This window comes from Neurospora crassa, linkage group VI, assembly GCF_000182925.2.
Source record: "Neurospora crassa OR74A linkage group VI, whole genome shotgun sequence".
Lineage (NCBI taxonomy): Eukaryota > Fungi > Ascomycota > Sordariomycetes > Sordariales > Sordariaceae > Neurospora > Neurospora crassa.
In genome coordinates, this window is record NC_026506.1 from 2,695,331 (window position 1) to 2,709,569 (window position 14,239).

General features: G+C 52.9%; 4 protein-coding genes across 4 annotated transcripts; 1 reads left to right on the top strand and 3 right to left on the bottom strand.

Moving 5' to 3' along the window:
• Positions 1-703: 703 nt before the first annotated feature.
• On the bottom strand, positions 704-1,977 carry NCU04086 (hydrolase; the record flags this gene model as incomplete). Its single annotated transcript, XM_950989.2, has 2 exons — positions 1,902-1,977; positions 704-1,684 (listed from the first exon to the last, which is right to left on the bottom strand). Exons 1-2 carry the CDS (start codon positions 1,944-1,946, stop codon positions 704-706), a joined length of 1,026 nt encoding a protein of 341 aa, XP_956082.1. The 5' UTR covers positions 1,947-1,977.
• Positions 1,978-2,251: 274 nt separating this feature from the next.
• On the bottom strand, positions 2,252-4,815 carry NCU04087 (Aha1 domain-containing protein). The gene is made up of 4 exons (XM_950990.2): positions 4,657-4,815; positions 4,092-4,372; positions 3,212-3,950; positions 2,252-3,144 (listed from the first exon to the last, which is right to left on the bottom strand). Exons 2-4 carry the CDS (start codon positions 4,312-4,314, stop codon positions 3,126-3,128), a joined length of 981 nt encoding a protein of 326 aa, XP_956083.1. The 5' UTR covers positions 4,315-4,372; positions 4,657-4,815; the 3' UTR covers positions 2,252-3,125.
• A 1,829-nt stretch (positions 4,816-6,644) lies between these two features.
• On the top strand, positions 6,645-11,954 carry NCU04088 (hypothetical protein). The gene is made up of 2 exons (XM_950991.3): positions 6,645-8,318; positions 8,372-11,954. Exons 1-2 carry the CDS (start codon positions 8,042-8,044, stop codon positions 11,719-11,721), a joined length of 3,627 nt encoding a protein of 1,208 aa, XP_956084.3. The 5' UTR covers positions 6,645-8,041; the 3' UTR covers positions 11,722-11,954.
• Positions 11,955-12,110: 156 nt separating this feature from the next.
• Positions 12,111-13,992, bottom strand: NCU04089 (pisatin demethylase; the record flags this gene model as incomplete). Its single annotated transcript, XM_950992.2, has 4 exons — positions 12,111-12,230; positions 12,320-13,183; positions 13,249-13,614; positions 13,687-13,992. 4 exons carry the CDS (start codon positions 13,990-13,992, stop codon positions 12,111-12,113), a joined length of 1,656 nt encoding a protein of 551 aa, XP_956085.2.
• Positions 13,993-14,239: the final 247 nt, after the last annotated feature.

Here is a 14,239-nt window from a genome sequence, read left to right on the forward strand (position 1 = left end):
TAAGTCTGGACGAAAGGCCGACAGTCAGTTTCGACGAGCACCTGACTTGGTCTCGATCATGTCCTGGTTTGGGCGCTGAGTTCTGAAGAAACACCCGACCTCGGATAGGAATCTCCTGGGTTTGCTTCGTTGTGGTGCGAGGAGAAAGACGGAAAAGGGAGGAGGGAACGAAGCTGTTGAGGCTCGTGACTGCCCCGTACCTCCTTCCACATCGACCCGCCCCATACCATTCACCCGAATACAGTACCTACACGTACAATCGTAACTTCCGACTTTTACCAAGCACGTGCTTGTCCTTATCTTCCACATCAACATGGTGAACCCTTCCAGTTGTGCAACCCGGCGTTTCAAACGGCTTGAGATGAGTGTGTGATTGTGATACTCGCCCGCCTTCCAACTTGGCCGCCATTGTGGCCGTACTGCATGATAAGGCATCCCAGCCTATGTTGGACGCAAAACATGGAAATTGACAATGGGAATTTGACGAGGCTGAGATGTGAAAGGACAATAATGGGATGAAGGAGCTTGAATGACGTAGGGCAACAAGACTGCAAAGTGCAAACGCAGATGCTTCGGATGGTCCTTCACGGCGACTCACTCGAGACACCAATAATATGGAGTAGGCGACATTCCATCATCATCATCAAGCGGGTTGCACACAAACACCCTTCCCTCCAGCTATCATTACTACCCGCCCTTCTCCTTACTCCTTGGGGCCATCCCTCCAAAGCGTATAATCATAATGCCACCCCTTCCCACCCATATCCATCCGAACCTTGTAATCCTCCTCCGCCACCCTCAACACCTCAAAGTCGACATCCACAATCTGCATCTCCTCCGTCTCCGCGCCCATCATTCCCTTCCTTCCATCCCACTCTTCCCCGACCGGCGGCAACACCCCCTTGAGCGGCAGCGCAACCTGGCTCATGCCGCCCGCATTACAAAACACAATCGCCGCCGTGTTCTCACACGCCCTCGTCACACACACGCTCCCCAAAAAGATCTTTTCCGCATCGCGGCTGATCTTGGCTGAATTCTCGTCCACCGCCGTCACCCACCAGTAGGACGGGACAATAATCATATCAGCGCCGTCGGCAATCAGGGCGCGGAAGCCTTCGGGAAAGGCGAGGTCCCAGCAGATGAGGAGGCCCGCGCGGATGGGAACTTGGGTCCCGTTGGGGCCGGGCTTCAAAAAGGGAGTATCAAAGGCCCGGTGGGGCCGGTGTCGCTTGATGTCCCCCGCCGTGAGGTGCGGCCGTTCGGGATGCCAGAGGTTCATCTTTTGATAGGAACCGGCCAGGTCGCCGGTGGAGGCGGAGATCCAGTAGGCCATGTTGCGGATTTCGATGGGCTGCCCCTTCCAGGTGGCGGGTTCTTGCTTGCCGCTGTCGCCATCGTCACTTGGCGGTTCCTTGCCCTGAAAAGAAGAAGAAGAAGAAGCAGGATGGACCTCGCAAATGGTTCCCGGCACGATGTTGATGTTAAGCTCACGTGCTAGGGCTTGGTACCGAGCCAGGTAGCTGTTGTCGGCCGAGGATTCGGCGCACGCGGCCACGAAGGACGGGTGCTCCGGACACCAGGATGTTAGATGGTACTCGGGCAGGACGGCAAGGTGGGCACCTCCCAAGGCCGCCTTGCGGATGTAGGATTCTGCCTTTTGGAAGTTTTCCTCGACGGCGACATCCTAGAATTGTTTACAATGAGTCAGTGGCCATGTTGTGTGTAGGTTGCACAGCTGTAGATCTGTAGTCTTGGAGGATTGTGGTTTGGTGATATAATTCACGCATGGTGATAAGAAAAAGGTTGGGTTGAGTAAAGACGGCGGAAGGTGGCTTGATGATATCACTGATATTCCCAATTCAGACTTCAGCCATCGAATAAACTCCTACATCGCCGCATACCTTTGGTTGAAACTGAATGAGAGCGATCTTGTAGTTGGGCGCCATCTTGGTGTTGTTGGTGTTGGTAGACAGTAAGTTTCTCGGTTGCTGTGTTGTTCATGTGCAAGTTGGCGAGTCAGGTCAACCTGTGGTTCCAAGCTTTTTGTATATTGACATCAAGTAATGAAAACTACTGCCGCTTTTACTGTACCGAAACTAGAACAGTACCTGAAGCAACGGATATAAGGACGTGTTGGCCAAAGGGCGTCCATGTTGGTTCAAGGGCGTATTAGCCCACAGGCGTGTCCGCCAAAGGGCGTGATGTAACGATCTGGAAAGAAATCTACTGCATAGGCTCGGAAATGGTCTTTGCTGCTAAAAGTAGTATATTCGCTCGGCTACCTAGCGCTTGTACCCAAATATACTAAACATGGTACTTTTGGAGAATACCATGGAGCATGTGCACAACCAGATTGTGAGAAATGAGTCCAATGGGCTTTTCCCATCTTCCTAGCTAACGCCTTTCATAAATGTCTTACGACTCAGTACTTGCGGTAGCTGAGGGGTACACGTACTGTGAAAGTCCATTCAGGGCAGACTTTCGAGGTTATCAAACTTCACAAACCTCACATGCCGGAGACCCCATCCTCTTCATGACAAAACAGCATTGCCAAAGAACTGTAACCTCCACTGATTCCCACCCATCTTTGAGATCGGAACGATCTCTCAACGTGGGTGCCCAGCAATGGGTCAAACAAAGTATCAATCTATGCCAGAGCTTGCATCCATGTCAACGGGGGAGAAATGATCATGAATGTCAAATGACACGCCGAAGCGCATCGCTGGCAACCTTGCCGTTGTGTTTTTCACCCAGAGTTTTCACCACCGTCCTTGAACAAGGAAAACACAAAAGTGCAACTCGCAAATGCAAGTTCGATTGTCGCTACTTGTCTCGTTATACCGTGACGACACGTATGTTCGCTGTCGTTGCCGCCGATCGCTGAGCCACTCTGCCTGTTCTAATCGGCTTCGTTCGTCGTCGTCGCTGGCGGATATGCCCATTGAGGAATGCTGAATTATTTTTGCATTTGTTCACCAAAGTTGCTCTAAAATGCCATTGATGCCAGTTCCAACCAACCATTCGATCAACCTGCCCACAAACCACTCGCTTCGCCACAAACGCCGTGTCATTCATTTGGTCCCATTCATTTGAAGTGTGTGTTGTTATGATTCTGTACTCCCGGTTTAGAGGATAGTTCCGAAGCTGTGGGAGATACCATGTTAGTGCGTTGTACATTGTAAAAAGACTAGTGAGGAAATCCTAAACTTACCCAAAAGTCCTCTTGATGCTGCGGACGTAGTACTCATTCCAGTTGTTCTTGACAATCTCCTCCTGGCCGACGGGGACGCCAGTCCACTCGACGCGCATAACAGTGACCTTGTCAACGTCGTTCTGGTCGAACTCGATCTTCAGGGTCGAGTAGTGACCCTGGGGCCACTGCTCAAGACGCCACTTCTGGACAATCTTGGTGGGCTCCTGGAGCTCGACGTACTCGCCCGAAACGTTTCCGTCAAAGAGCACGAACTTGCCGCCCGGCTTGGCACCCTCAAACACCTTGGGAGGGGCGCGGGTGAAAGCGGCGAGACGGCCGGGGTCAGTGAATGTAGCGTAGAGCTCGTCTGCGCTTGTGCGGAACTCAGCCGAGTCTACAACTGTCGTCGTGTTGATCGCCGAGGATGAGGAGGAGGAGGAAGTGGTGGTGACAGCGCGGGCGCTCGAGGAGGCAGGCTGAGGCACGAACTTGGGGGTGGAGAAGCCGCTCGAGGGGTTGGAACCGGGAGCATGCTGGATGTCCTTGCCGTGCTCAGCGATGAGCGCCGGGGAGAGCTTCAAGAACTCCTTACGGAGCTGGGGAACAAGCTTGTTGCGCACAAGGTCCTTGACGGGCCTCTTCTCGTTGGCATCCGAGTAGATATCAATATCGAAAACGAACTCGTCCTCGTCCAACTCATGAGACACCTCGGGAACGGTAATGGTGCCCGAAACATTGTCGTCGGTGGCAGTGGAGCCTACATGCGAAACCGAGTTTTTAGCCCGCGATCCTTGTTTTTCACTTCCAAGCAATGGGTGCAGTGGCAGGTCTATTTAGGCAAAAAATGAAGGAGGATTCAAGTGCAATGATGGCTCTATTCTATTACGGAACAACGTACCTGTGTACTCCAGGGTTAACTTGACATCAAAAATGGTGATCACCTTGCCCTTGCGCTGCGCAACATCGACATCTCCATCCATGCTAATAACCTTGCTAATCTTGGCAGTCACATCTCCCTCCTTGGCCTCAAGCTTGGTGAGGTTGTCCTCAAACCACTGCTTGGCCCACGAGGTGGCATCCTTGTTGACCCAGTGCCAGTTGTTGGGGTTGTGCAAAACCATTTTGACGGTTGCGGTTTGTTTAGGGGAAACAAAGTACTAAGAATTAGATAAATGAAATCTGTGAACCCCTGGTTAGCGCAATGCTTTGGCAAACAACGTCATTATTAATGTGCGCAGGAATGGTGTCGTAAAGGCTAGATCAGAGATGGTCCTGGTAGACCGCAGCGTTTGTCATCAAGGGAGGGAGTACAAGTCACCCTATGACTGGTGCCAGCTGAACAATCATCATAGAAGCCGTAGTGTGTCGCGGTGTCGGCGCAATGGCGTGCCCATGCAGTGCAATGCGTGAGAGGTGAAGGAGAGCAGAGGGATGACGGAAAAGGAGAGGAATTGCGGTCTTACCTTGAAAAACACAAGCAAATGATAGTTAGGGTATCAATGGTCGTTGCTGTCGTCAATCGGGGAGAACAAGAACTAAAAGTGTCAAGATGAAATGGGCGAGGTTCGCCGGAGAAGAAAAACAAAAATAAGGAAGAGTCGCAAGTTGGGGAGTTTTGTTTGGAAAGCTCTAGAAAACTGACTCGGCTCCATTTGGGCGGACAGCAGGGGCAGTAAGGCTGGCTGTCCGAGCTGTGACCACCATGCGGCGGGGTAATGGTCGGGCCTGACTGACTGACTGACTGCCCCTGACCGAGGGGCACCGTCATTCTGGGGTCCGGGTCCGGGTCCATTCTAGCAGTGGAGGTGCTTCAGTGGAGCTGTGCAGCACTGTAGCTTGAGCTGTCTGGCCAATCAGTCAATTCAATCAAAGGGGCACTGGCCAGCCTTGTCTTCTCTCGGATTCTGGACATGTTCGATGCTTCTGGGGCTTCTACATACTTGGACATGGTCAACCACCTCGCTCTTCAAGGATATATAAACTCCCCATTGAGAACGATATCCACGATCTCTTCCATTCACTGTTCACGTTTCGTCGGAAAAGACGGACACCAGCCTCACACGTCTCGGGATCTTCAGTCGCCTCTTTTCTCCAAACGCCATGTCTTGACGAACATGAATCGAATCATTCAGATTCGTCCAAAACACACAAACGGTAGGTAGCGTCTGAGGCATTGAGGCATTGAGGCAATCGGTGTTCATTCCATATCTCCCATACAAGGTACTCGGTCATTCAACCTATTCTCAATGAATGGAACGATCAAAATTGGGAGATAAAGAAACAGGTAGCATGCTCACCTTGTGGTACAGCGCCCATGTATTCGCTAGTATCACCATGTCGGCATGCAGACATTCTTTCCCTTCACATACATATTATGTACATTACTGTTCTGCTGTGTACTTCTGCCCTTACCCAGCATCTAACCGACCCTCTGTTTGCAAACCCGGCCAGCTTGAACTGCTAGAAATGTCACACAATCACAGTCTGACTTCACTGATAGCACTATCAACACACAGATGATACTGCTATTTATAGGCATCTTGCTGTTCCTGGAGACGTGAATGGCAAACATTTCAGACATCAAAGGCCACTTTGAGCACAAGAGGACAGGTGAAACCTCAGTCGCCACGACTTTGGATTAAACCATGTTCTTCAGGATATCGTGGACAGCCTGAGAGATGTCTTGTTTCGTGTAGGCATGCTCGACATCAACGATCAACATGAACATCTTGCAGCTCGGCACTTCAACGCCTCAACGCCTGACGAAGGGTCGGCCGGGTGCGCTTTCCAGATTCAGGCCCGTGATGCTGAAATCGATACCACAGAGACATGGACCAGGCATGTCTTACAGATGGGGCCTGAAGAGCTAGCTGGGGTCTTCAAGCGTGGTGTGTTCACTTTGTAGCGGTGGTAGCTGGAGCCATGAAGAATCGCGTGATGGTAACTTGGCACCAAGTCTTTATACTGAGCCAACCTGCCAATGATACTCCTCGTCCCGGTCTTTGGACTCTTTTCTTCATGGATTGGTCCCTTTTCACGTGGATGATTTGGATGATCGGGAACAACAGTGATCCTGGGAACATTTCGAAGCGTAACAAAATCTACCTGGTTGTCGTCGTCAATGGGGGGACTTCAACGGGTCCATCGTGCTAATGCATCTTTTCGAGCTGCTGAAGGAGCTGTCGAATCACGTTTCTCAAAAACACCAGGGGGATAAGCGCCAGCACCTATATCACGAATTCAGCGAATCACGGATGAAGCACGGAGTTGGGAGTTTTGGGTCCCTTGTTCCAAAAATAAATTGCTCCGACACGCCATCTTCATTTCACCAATCGCCTCGGAGCTGCCTTCTGGGCCTTCGACTTTGGGGGGCCCGCGATGTGATGCCAGAATATCCATATCTCGGCCGAAAAGACAGAAGAAAAAAAGAGAAGAAAATATTGTTCGGCGATGAATTTCCAAACCCAGTCAAAGGCAACGGTATTCAGTGGAGCTTTCAGTCAATGATTTGCATGGGATACCGTACATCGCGGTCATACTGTGGGGTGAAACTCCTCTTCTTCATTGTGTAGAAGTTTTCCTTCCTCTCTTGACCACACCCACCCAATACCTCTTTGGGAAAACAACATTTTCTGATCGGCTCGTCAACGTCCATCGCGGGGTGGACGGTAGCACGACCGAGTGCCTAGCCAACAGTCACACGGGCACACCATTTTCTCCTGCAAATCAGGGGCCACTTCCGGATCTATCTATCTCCTTTTACCTGGGCTTTCTAATGCCTATCGTAAGTTGGGCTGCTCACAGATATATGGAACTCTTGCCCATCTAGACACCATGCGGACTGGGAAACACACAGAAGCAGCCTCGCTGGTGTCAAACTGTCCGGATATGGAGGATAGATGAGGCCACCTTATTGACTTATTAGCACAGCAGGCGAGGCCAGGGCGAGACTTGCAACCGTTTTCGTGCACATGTTCCCGTCCGTCTGTAACCTCACTGTATCCGCAATCAAGCATGTGGTCGGTACCATGGTATGGATGAGGCATCCCTCGTACACACCACCGTTTCATCTCCTGGAGCGGTGATAACAGACGACGGAACCTAGAGGGGCCAGCAGTATTTCCGTCGGAAAACCACCTCCTCTTGGAGAAAGCCTGGCCTCCCAGCTGCCAAGATCGACCAGTCGTCTAGGCCTGTTTAGACAGGAGGCCGGTTCCCGCGTTTTATGCATTGGCAATGCTACCTACAGAACTAGCTCGCCGCCCGTGAGACCTATAAGACCGGGGTTCTTGTGTGTTGGTTAGCTTTTATGGAGTATGAATCTACGCAGTACACCCATGTAGTGTGAGCGTTGCCGCACTAGGGCGCGGCCTGGGGCAACCTCTCCCTTTCTTTCACCTCCTCACAAACATCGCTTATACAGCCCAATCCAACGAACTTCACTTCGTCTACCACACTTCCGCAAGCGGTAGATGCAACCTCGAGCTGTCCCTCAGCCGTGCCCTCAACCGACCGGTTGACCGGAAACTCTCATTGGGGCCTTTGTCCACCTTGTCCTGGCACCGTCTTGTGAGGACTTGGCCTTAAACAACATCCCCACGTTCCAACCGTCTCCGACTGTGAATGGAGTTGCAACGACAATTTTGAGAATTATGCTTGGTGCGGGCTCGAGGCACGGTTTTGGGGATCAATAGGCACCCGGCACGTCGTCGACATCTCATCCGGCATCACCGATATCCCATTGTTTATTTTGTTTTTTTTTTGGTCTAAAAGGGTTTACAGTCAGCTCGCAGGTCCTTGTGTGGATGCTGTGGTACCATACGGGCTAAATCAGGAACATCCTCAGCCATGAGTTCCTCAAGAGATCCCACGGCGCGCCTCCGTGCCGGCCTCAATCCTCTCTTGACGGCTTCACTGGGGGGATATCATGGCCACCACGCCAATACACCGCTCTCGGCCGTGTCGATGACTTCTCACGCCTTCTCATCGAACCAGACACCCCTAAGCGCAATTCAGCCATACAACCCGCAGGAATGGGTTGCGTCTCCGGCCATAGGCCCGGGTTCTGATCGTACTATGCAGCAGTTCCCTCCACCACAGGGCCACCCTTATCTTGAGCCACAAGGTAAGTCAAGTCGACAGGAGGGTTGATACCAAAGGCCATGCTGACGATGTTAGCAACCCCTCCACCTCCACCCCCATATTCACCTCCCCGCAGCGCAAGGCCGATGAGTATGGTGCTAGAGCCGTCTCACGGGGCGAACATATCCGCAGCCCGAGCTCCACCACCGCCGGCACCCCCAGCTCAACGGCCTCCCACAGAGCCGCCTCTTGCAACCGCGTCGTTTCCACCACCTCCTGGCACGAGAGAATCGTCAAGAGAAAGGCGGTTTGGGTTTCCGTCATTGAGCAGACGACGAGAACAACAGACAAACACTCCTGTAGACGTTCATCCACCGGTCCGACACCAAGGGCTCATGTCTCGCGTTATGAATGGGAACGCGAACTCGCCGAGGCCTTTGACGTTGCAAATACCACAGCCTGAACAAACGGCGAGCCAGGCCCCAGCGGCACGAAGAGCAGTATCAACGCCTGCCATTGCTACGCCGACATCAGCCAGATCCCGGTCGTCATCACAGGTTAGATGGGATTCTGCAATGCCCGTTCCGCCTCCTCCACCGGGCCCTCCGCCGTCGTCAGCGCGATCCCAAAGTACCCAAAGTGTTCAAAGAATTCCTTGTGGGAACGACCCCGTCGTCGTCTCGCTTCCCACTCGCAGGGCCCCTCCCAGCGGAGTTACTGCTTTGGGGCCTGTTCCGCCCACCCCAGCAAATTGGCAAGATACCGAGGTCATGTCAAACGCTCAAGCCCAAGCCCGAACACCATCTCCCAATAACAGGGTACCTGCTACAACGGAAACTGCGAGTGTCGCAAGTTTGAGTGCACATCCTCAATCAGCAGTGTCTTCAGAAGCCTCAATGGGCTCGCTGGCGAGGAGTTATGCTCAGAGAACCGACAAGACCATCCGTGAGCGAAGGACGGAGAGTCGGACAAGAGGGAGCGCTAGTAACTCCATGGATGGGTCGCAGGATCTTTCGGATATCGTCATTCCAGGCTCAGGTGGATTGCAGAGACGGTTGACAATCACCCGAGGAACACCGAGGTCCAGTCGAACGAGCGACGGTCTCAGGACGGGAGAGTCGATGGACAACATGCATGAATCTAGGGGCACCACACCGCGAGCCATGGGCTCGAATCAGGCTCATTCTGGCCAGCTAACACCGACAGGGCTGTCATCGGAAACCCATCGGTATACCAAGGACAACCAGACTCTTTCACCCAAGGCTCTTCCGACACCACCCACCGGAAGCCGATCGTCTTCGGCTTGTCATGTGCCTGCTACTCATCTGACACGACACTGGGTCATCAGCCAAAGTAACGAGCAGTTCACACAAGCCACCATCGAGCGCTTCACAGCCTTTGCTCAAAAAGAAATGACGGCATCGAGTGATGCCGAGCGAGTCCGCCTGTTTGCCGAGTTCTTTGTCAGTGAATCTAGGATACGGAGGGAAAGATACGGGGCGGCTATAGGGGCCATGGGCTCCGAAGTCCTTGACCTCACTCGCGACCTGTTCCGACCGATGGATACCCACAACAGACGAGAGTCCTCCAACTCTGCTACAAGTGGGGTGATAGAACTGACCACACCGCAGTCCTCAGAACCCAGGTCACATCGTGGGTCTATCGGTTCTGTCTTCAGTGGAAATCCCAATAGCCATGGACAAACGCCCATCACGCCGTCGAGCGCTAGTCAGCCGATGACGCCAGGAAGCAGCGGAAACACACCGAATGCAAACAACTGGCCGACTTCGAACTACATGCCCTCATTATCGCCCATCCTTAGCATGAGCGTGAGCGATGCGGTGGATGAGCAGGACTCTCGAGGTCGTCCAGCAAGTCGATGGTGGGAAGCAGACTCGAGCGGTGCCCCGTCAATGAAAATGGAACGATCCAAAAGGGAATCCAAATACATGGGCGTCCCCAAGGAAGCCAGAGAAGCTCTCCAATGGATCGACGACGCATCAGCCGGCCCGAGTAACAACCAGCGCTACTCCGATTCTGAATATCCTCCTGAGAAGGTTGGATGGCATGAACCAGACCAAACAACACCCGCACCGCAACAACAACAGCAACAATCAGCCCGTAACTCCGTGTTATCCAACTACTCAAGCCCAAGCACACCCAACCCTGCGCACCTGGATGTCTCTCGCCTGGTGACCCTTCCACCCCCCTACCCACGCCACCACCCGGCCGTCAACAACAACCATCCAGAGCTCACCCAGACCCGTAGTACGGTCCGAGTCATCAGCGACATGACCGAGATCGACGCCATCAAAGAGAAATTCAAGCTCGCCAGCACCAAAGCGCGCACCGACGCCGCCGAAGCCGCCAAACAGCGCCGTGCCACCCTCCGGCAGAACCTCCAGTCCGAAATCGCCTCGGGTTCTATCGGGTACGCGGAGGCAGCCGCCATCGAAACGGACGCCAACACATCCGAAAACAGCCGAATCCAAGACCTCGAAAAGTCCGACTTTGACGAATTTCAAACCGCCGTCGTCGTGCCCGTCAACGAGATCCTGCAGACCCGCATCACCAAGGCCACCGAGCTCTTCGACTCGCTCCGGTCTCGCCTCTTTGACGAAACGCACGACTCCAACCCGAACCTCCCGCAAGAAGAAGGCGACGAGCAACCCGAACTGCTCGAAAAACTCACCTTGCTCAAATGGATCTTTGAAGCGCGCGAAACGCTCCACCGCGCCCTCTACGATCTATTGTCTGACCGCAACGACCGCTACCGCGAAGTCGTCCTGACGCCGTACCGCCTCGTCCAAGGACAACAAGACAAAATCGCCAGCGCCACGGCCTTTTTCGCCGAAGACGCGGCCAAGCGCGCCCTGGCTTACCACGAGGAAGTCCTGCATCGCACGCAGCAGTTCCGGGACGTAGTCGAAGAGACCGTCATCCGCGGCGTCGAGGCGCAGTTATCGGCCTTTTGGGACATTGCGCCCCCGCTGAAGAGACTGCTGGATAACATCCCGGCGAGCATGGAGGGGTTCCAGATCCAGATCCCACAGTCGGAGTATGAAGAGAATCCGAGCTATGTGGAGCATCCGCTGCAGTACCTGTTCAGTCTGTTGTTGCATGCGGAGAAGAGCACGTATCAGTTTATTGAGAGTCAGACGAATCTGTTGTGTTTGTTGCATGAGGTTAAGGAGGCGTGCGTGAGTGCGAAGGCGAAGGTGATGGAGAGTGATGGACGGGATGCGAGTAGGGTGGAGCAGATGAGGGTGGAGGAGGGCCAGAGGCTGACGGAGGATTTGAAGGAGAAGGTGAGGGTGGTGCAGGATCAGTGGAATGAGGCGTTGGGGGAGACGATTGGGGGAGTTAAGGAAAGGGTCGGGGGGTGGTTGTTGGAGACGGGTGGCTGGGATGAGAGTTTGGAAGATGGGGGTGTTGGAGGTGTTTGAATGGAAGATTGTTGTGAAGAAAAAGGAGGAAGGACGGCAATGGGGCCTGTCTATTTTCATTTGGATATCCTACTTGAGGGATTTGGACGTAAATACTTGAGCCGCTTCAGTTGGATACATCGTTCGTTTTTTGTTGATACCCCTTCACCAGCACAATATAGAAACCAACCTACTGAAAGGATTTTTCAATTTGTAGCTCATCTACATGCAAGTATCTCGAGTTTGTATGCTGCACTTCCACACTGACACGGAACCACCATCTACATAGAGGTAAGCGTTCAACAGAACGTCCATTCAGTTCACACCTCTCCCATCGAACTTGCTCCAATAACAAACAGTAAACCAATCATGACGCCAAACACCTCCCCCATACCCAAAACCCCAACCTACTATTCCTTGTTCTCGGGCATCACGATATCCCTCACCTTGAACCTGGTGATAAAGTTATTTTGCTTGACAAACCAAGCATTCACAATCTCCCACTCCCTGCTCGGATCATCGAATTCGATCTGTAGTACGCCATCTGTCAGTCAATCGTTTCTCTCCAAATCCAATAGCTAAGAAAGGGAGGAAAAAAAAGAGAAGGGGGCAAACTCACCTCAAACCTCCTCAACAAAGTAGGCACCAACTTATAAATCTCCAACAAACTAATGTTCTTGCCAATGCACGTCCTGCTCCCCATCCCAAACTGCAGCATATGCCCATTCATCGTCTTGATCCTCTTCTCCTCTTCTTCTCTCTTCTTCCCCTCCATATCCTCTTTCGCTACCGTCTCATCCACAAACCACCTCTCGGGCCTAAACTCCTCCACCCTTTCTCCAAAGATGCTCTCATCCCGATGCAAAACCCACGCACTAACCCCGACAATCGTGCCCCCCTTGACAAACTGCCCCGGCACAATCTCCATCCCCTGGGGGGGAACCACCCGTTCCATCGGCAACCCCGGCGCAGGATGCAATCTGAACGCTTCCTTCACACACGCATCCAGGTACGGCAGTGTCTGAGCTTCCGCCCACGTAACCAGGCCCGTCTCGTAATCGCTAAACTTGCCCTGGCGCGCCGCTTCGTCAATCTCCTCCCGCAAACGGGCCAGCGCGCGCGGGGTGCGGAGCAGATAGTAGAACACGGCCGAGAGCGAAATGGCGGTGGTCTCGGAGCCGGCAAAGGCCATGGAGACGGCCATGGTCTGCACGAGGGTGTCGGTCATGAAGTTGGGGCGGGCGGAGCGGGCGGCGAGGAACTTGGAGAGGAGGTCGGGGGTTTGGATCTTTAGCTGGGCTTGTTTCTCCGAGGTGGGCAAGATGGCTGTCTTTTCGGTTTGCAGTTCGGGAAGACGCTCGGCCATGCGGGCGCGCGCAAAGGCGGCGACGGGCATGGTGCCGTCGATGAGGCCCCATTGGGAGAGTTTGAGGTAGAGAGGGTTTTTAAGGAAGAGCCGGTCGAGGAGGGGGATTTGACCGATCTAGTTCACGGAGTTAGGTTAACTTGGCAGGAAAGAAAGAGGAGGAGGTTGGTTGAAAGACGTACGGGAGCAACGTAGTTGAATAGCTTGGTCAGATACGAAACAATCCCATCGATATCCTTGTTGTGCTCGATGAACCCGTGTCTCTTGCTGTATGTTATCTCACCAATGACGTCGAACGCATAGAACTGCAACCAGCGGGTAAAGTCGCACGCCTTTTCCCCTCCTTCGACGTACAGCTTCTCGGTCTGCTCCAGGAAGAGCTTGGTGGTGTTATCGACAAACGGCTCATACTGGACGAGGGCTGACATGGCAAAGGCAGAGTTGACGCAGCGTCGGAATTGCATGTGGAATTCATTGTCGGTTGTGCTGAAGAGGGAGGGGAGGTTGTGGCCTTTGACAGTGGATTGTTGGACAACGTAAAAGTCGGACTGTTTGTTGAGAGTCAGTGAACATTCCATATCCCCTTTTGGGTTGAGGCCGTTTCATGGATCAAATCTCACCTTGACAAACCCCTTGTTAAGACCGTATATCGTCTTGATCGCCTCTGGATCCGAAAAGGACAAGGTGTTGGGTCCAAGGCGTACGATAGGGCCATGTTTCTTGTGAAGCGCAATGTGTGTAACTTCTGGTCTCCGCTTATACACATCGATGAACCTCCACCAGTCCGTCAACGACGCCAGGAACGGGCCTGGATATTTGTTCAGACCATTGTGATATCGGTTCCTGACCAGCCATCCCACAAGGACCAAGCAAAGTATTGCTGGCCAGTGCTGTGCCAGCACTTTTATTATCAAATCTGTAATCATCTTGACTCGGACGGATAACTATTGTGACGAGAAGAGGAAGGCGTATGTAGCGGTGCCCTGAGGCTTCGAGCTTGTATCTTTGTTTCTCTATGACCAAGTGTAGCGTGGTCTGATTGTGTTATGGTTGTTGAAACCTAATATTCGGGAGGTGGAGGATGAAGAAAACCAAAAGAAGATTGCTAGAATTGAGTGGAATAAACAGATAATAAACAAAGCAACAAGAAAAGCCGTGTCGAATGAGCTTATA

Coding starts and splice junctions, on each gene's coding strand:
- NCU04088 (XM_950991.3), top strand. CDS start 8,042: ATGAGTTCCTCAAGAGATCCCACGGCGCGCCTCCGTGCCGGCCTCAAT. Junction 8,319..8,371: donor CCCTTATCTTGAGCCACAAG/GTAAGTCAAGTC, acceptor TGACGATGTTAG/CAACCCCTCCACCTCCACCC.
- NCU04087 (XM_950990.2), bottom strand. CDS start 4,314: ATGGTTTTGCACAACCCCAACAACTGGCACTGGGTCAACAAGGATGCC. Junction 3,951..4,091: donor GTTAACCCTGGAGTACACAG/GTACGTTGTTCC, acceptor TTTCGCATGTAG/GCTCCACTGCCACCGACGAC.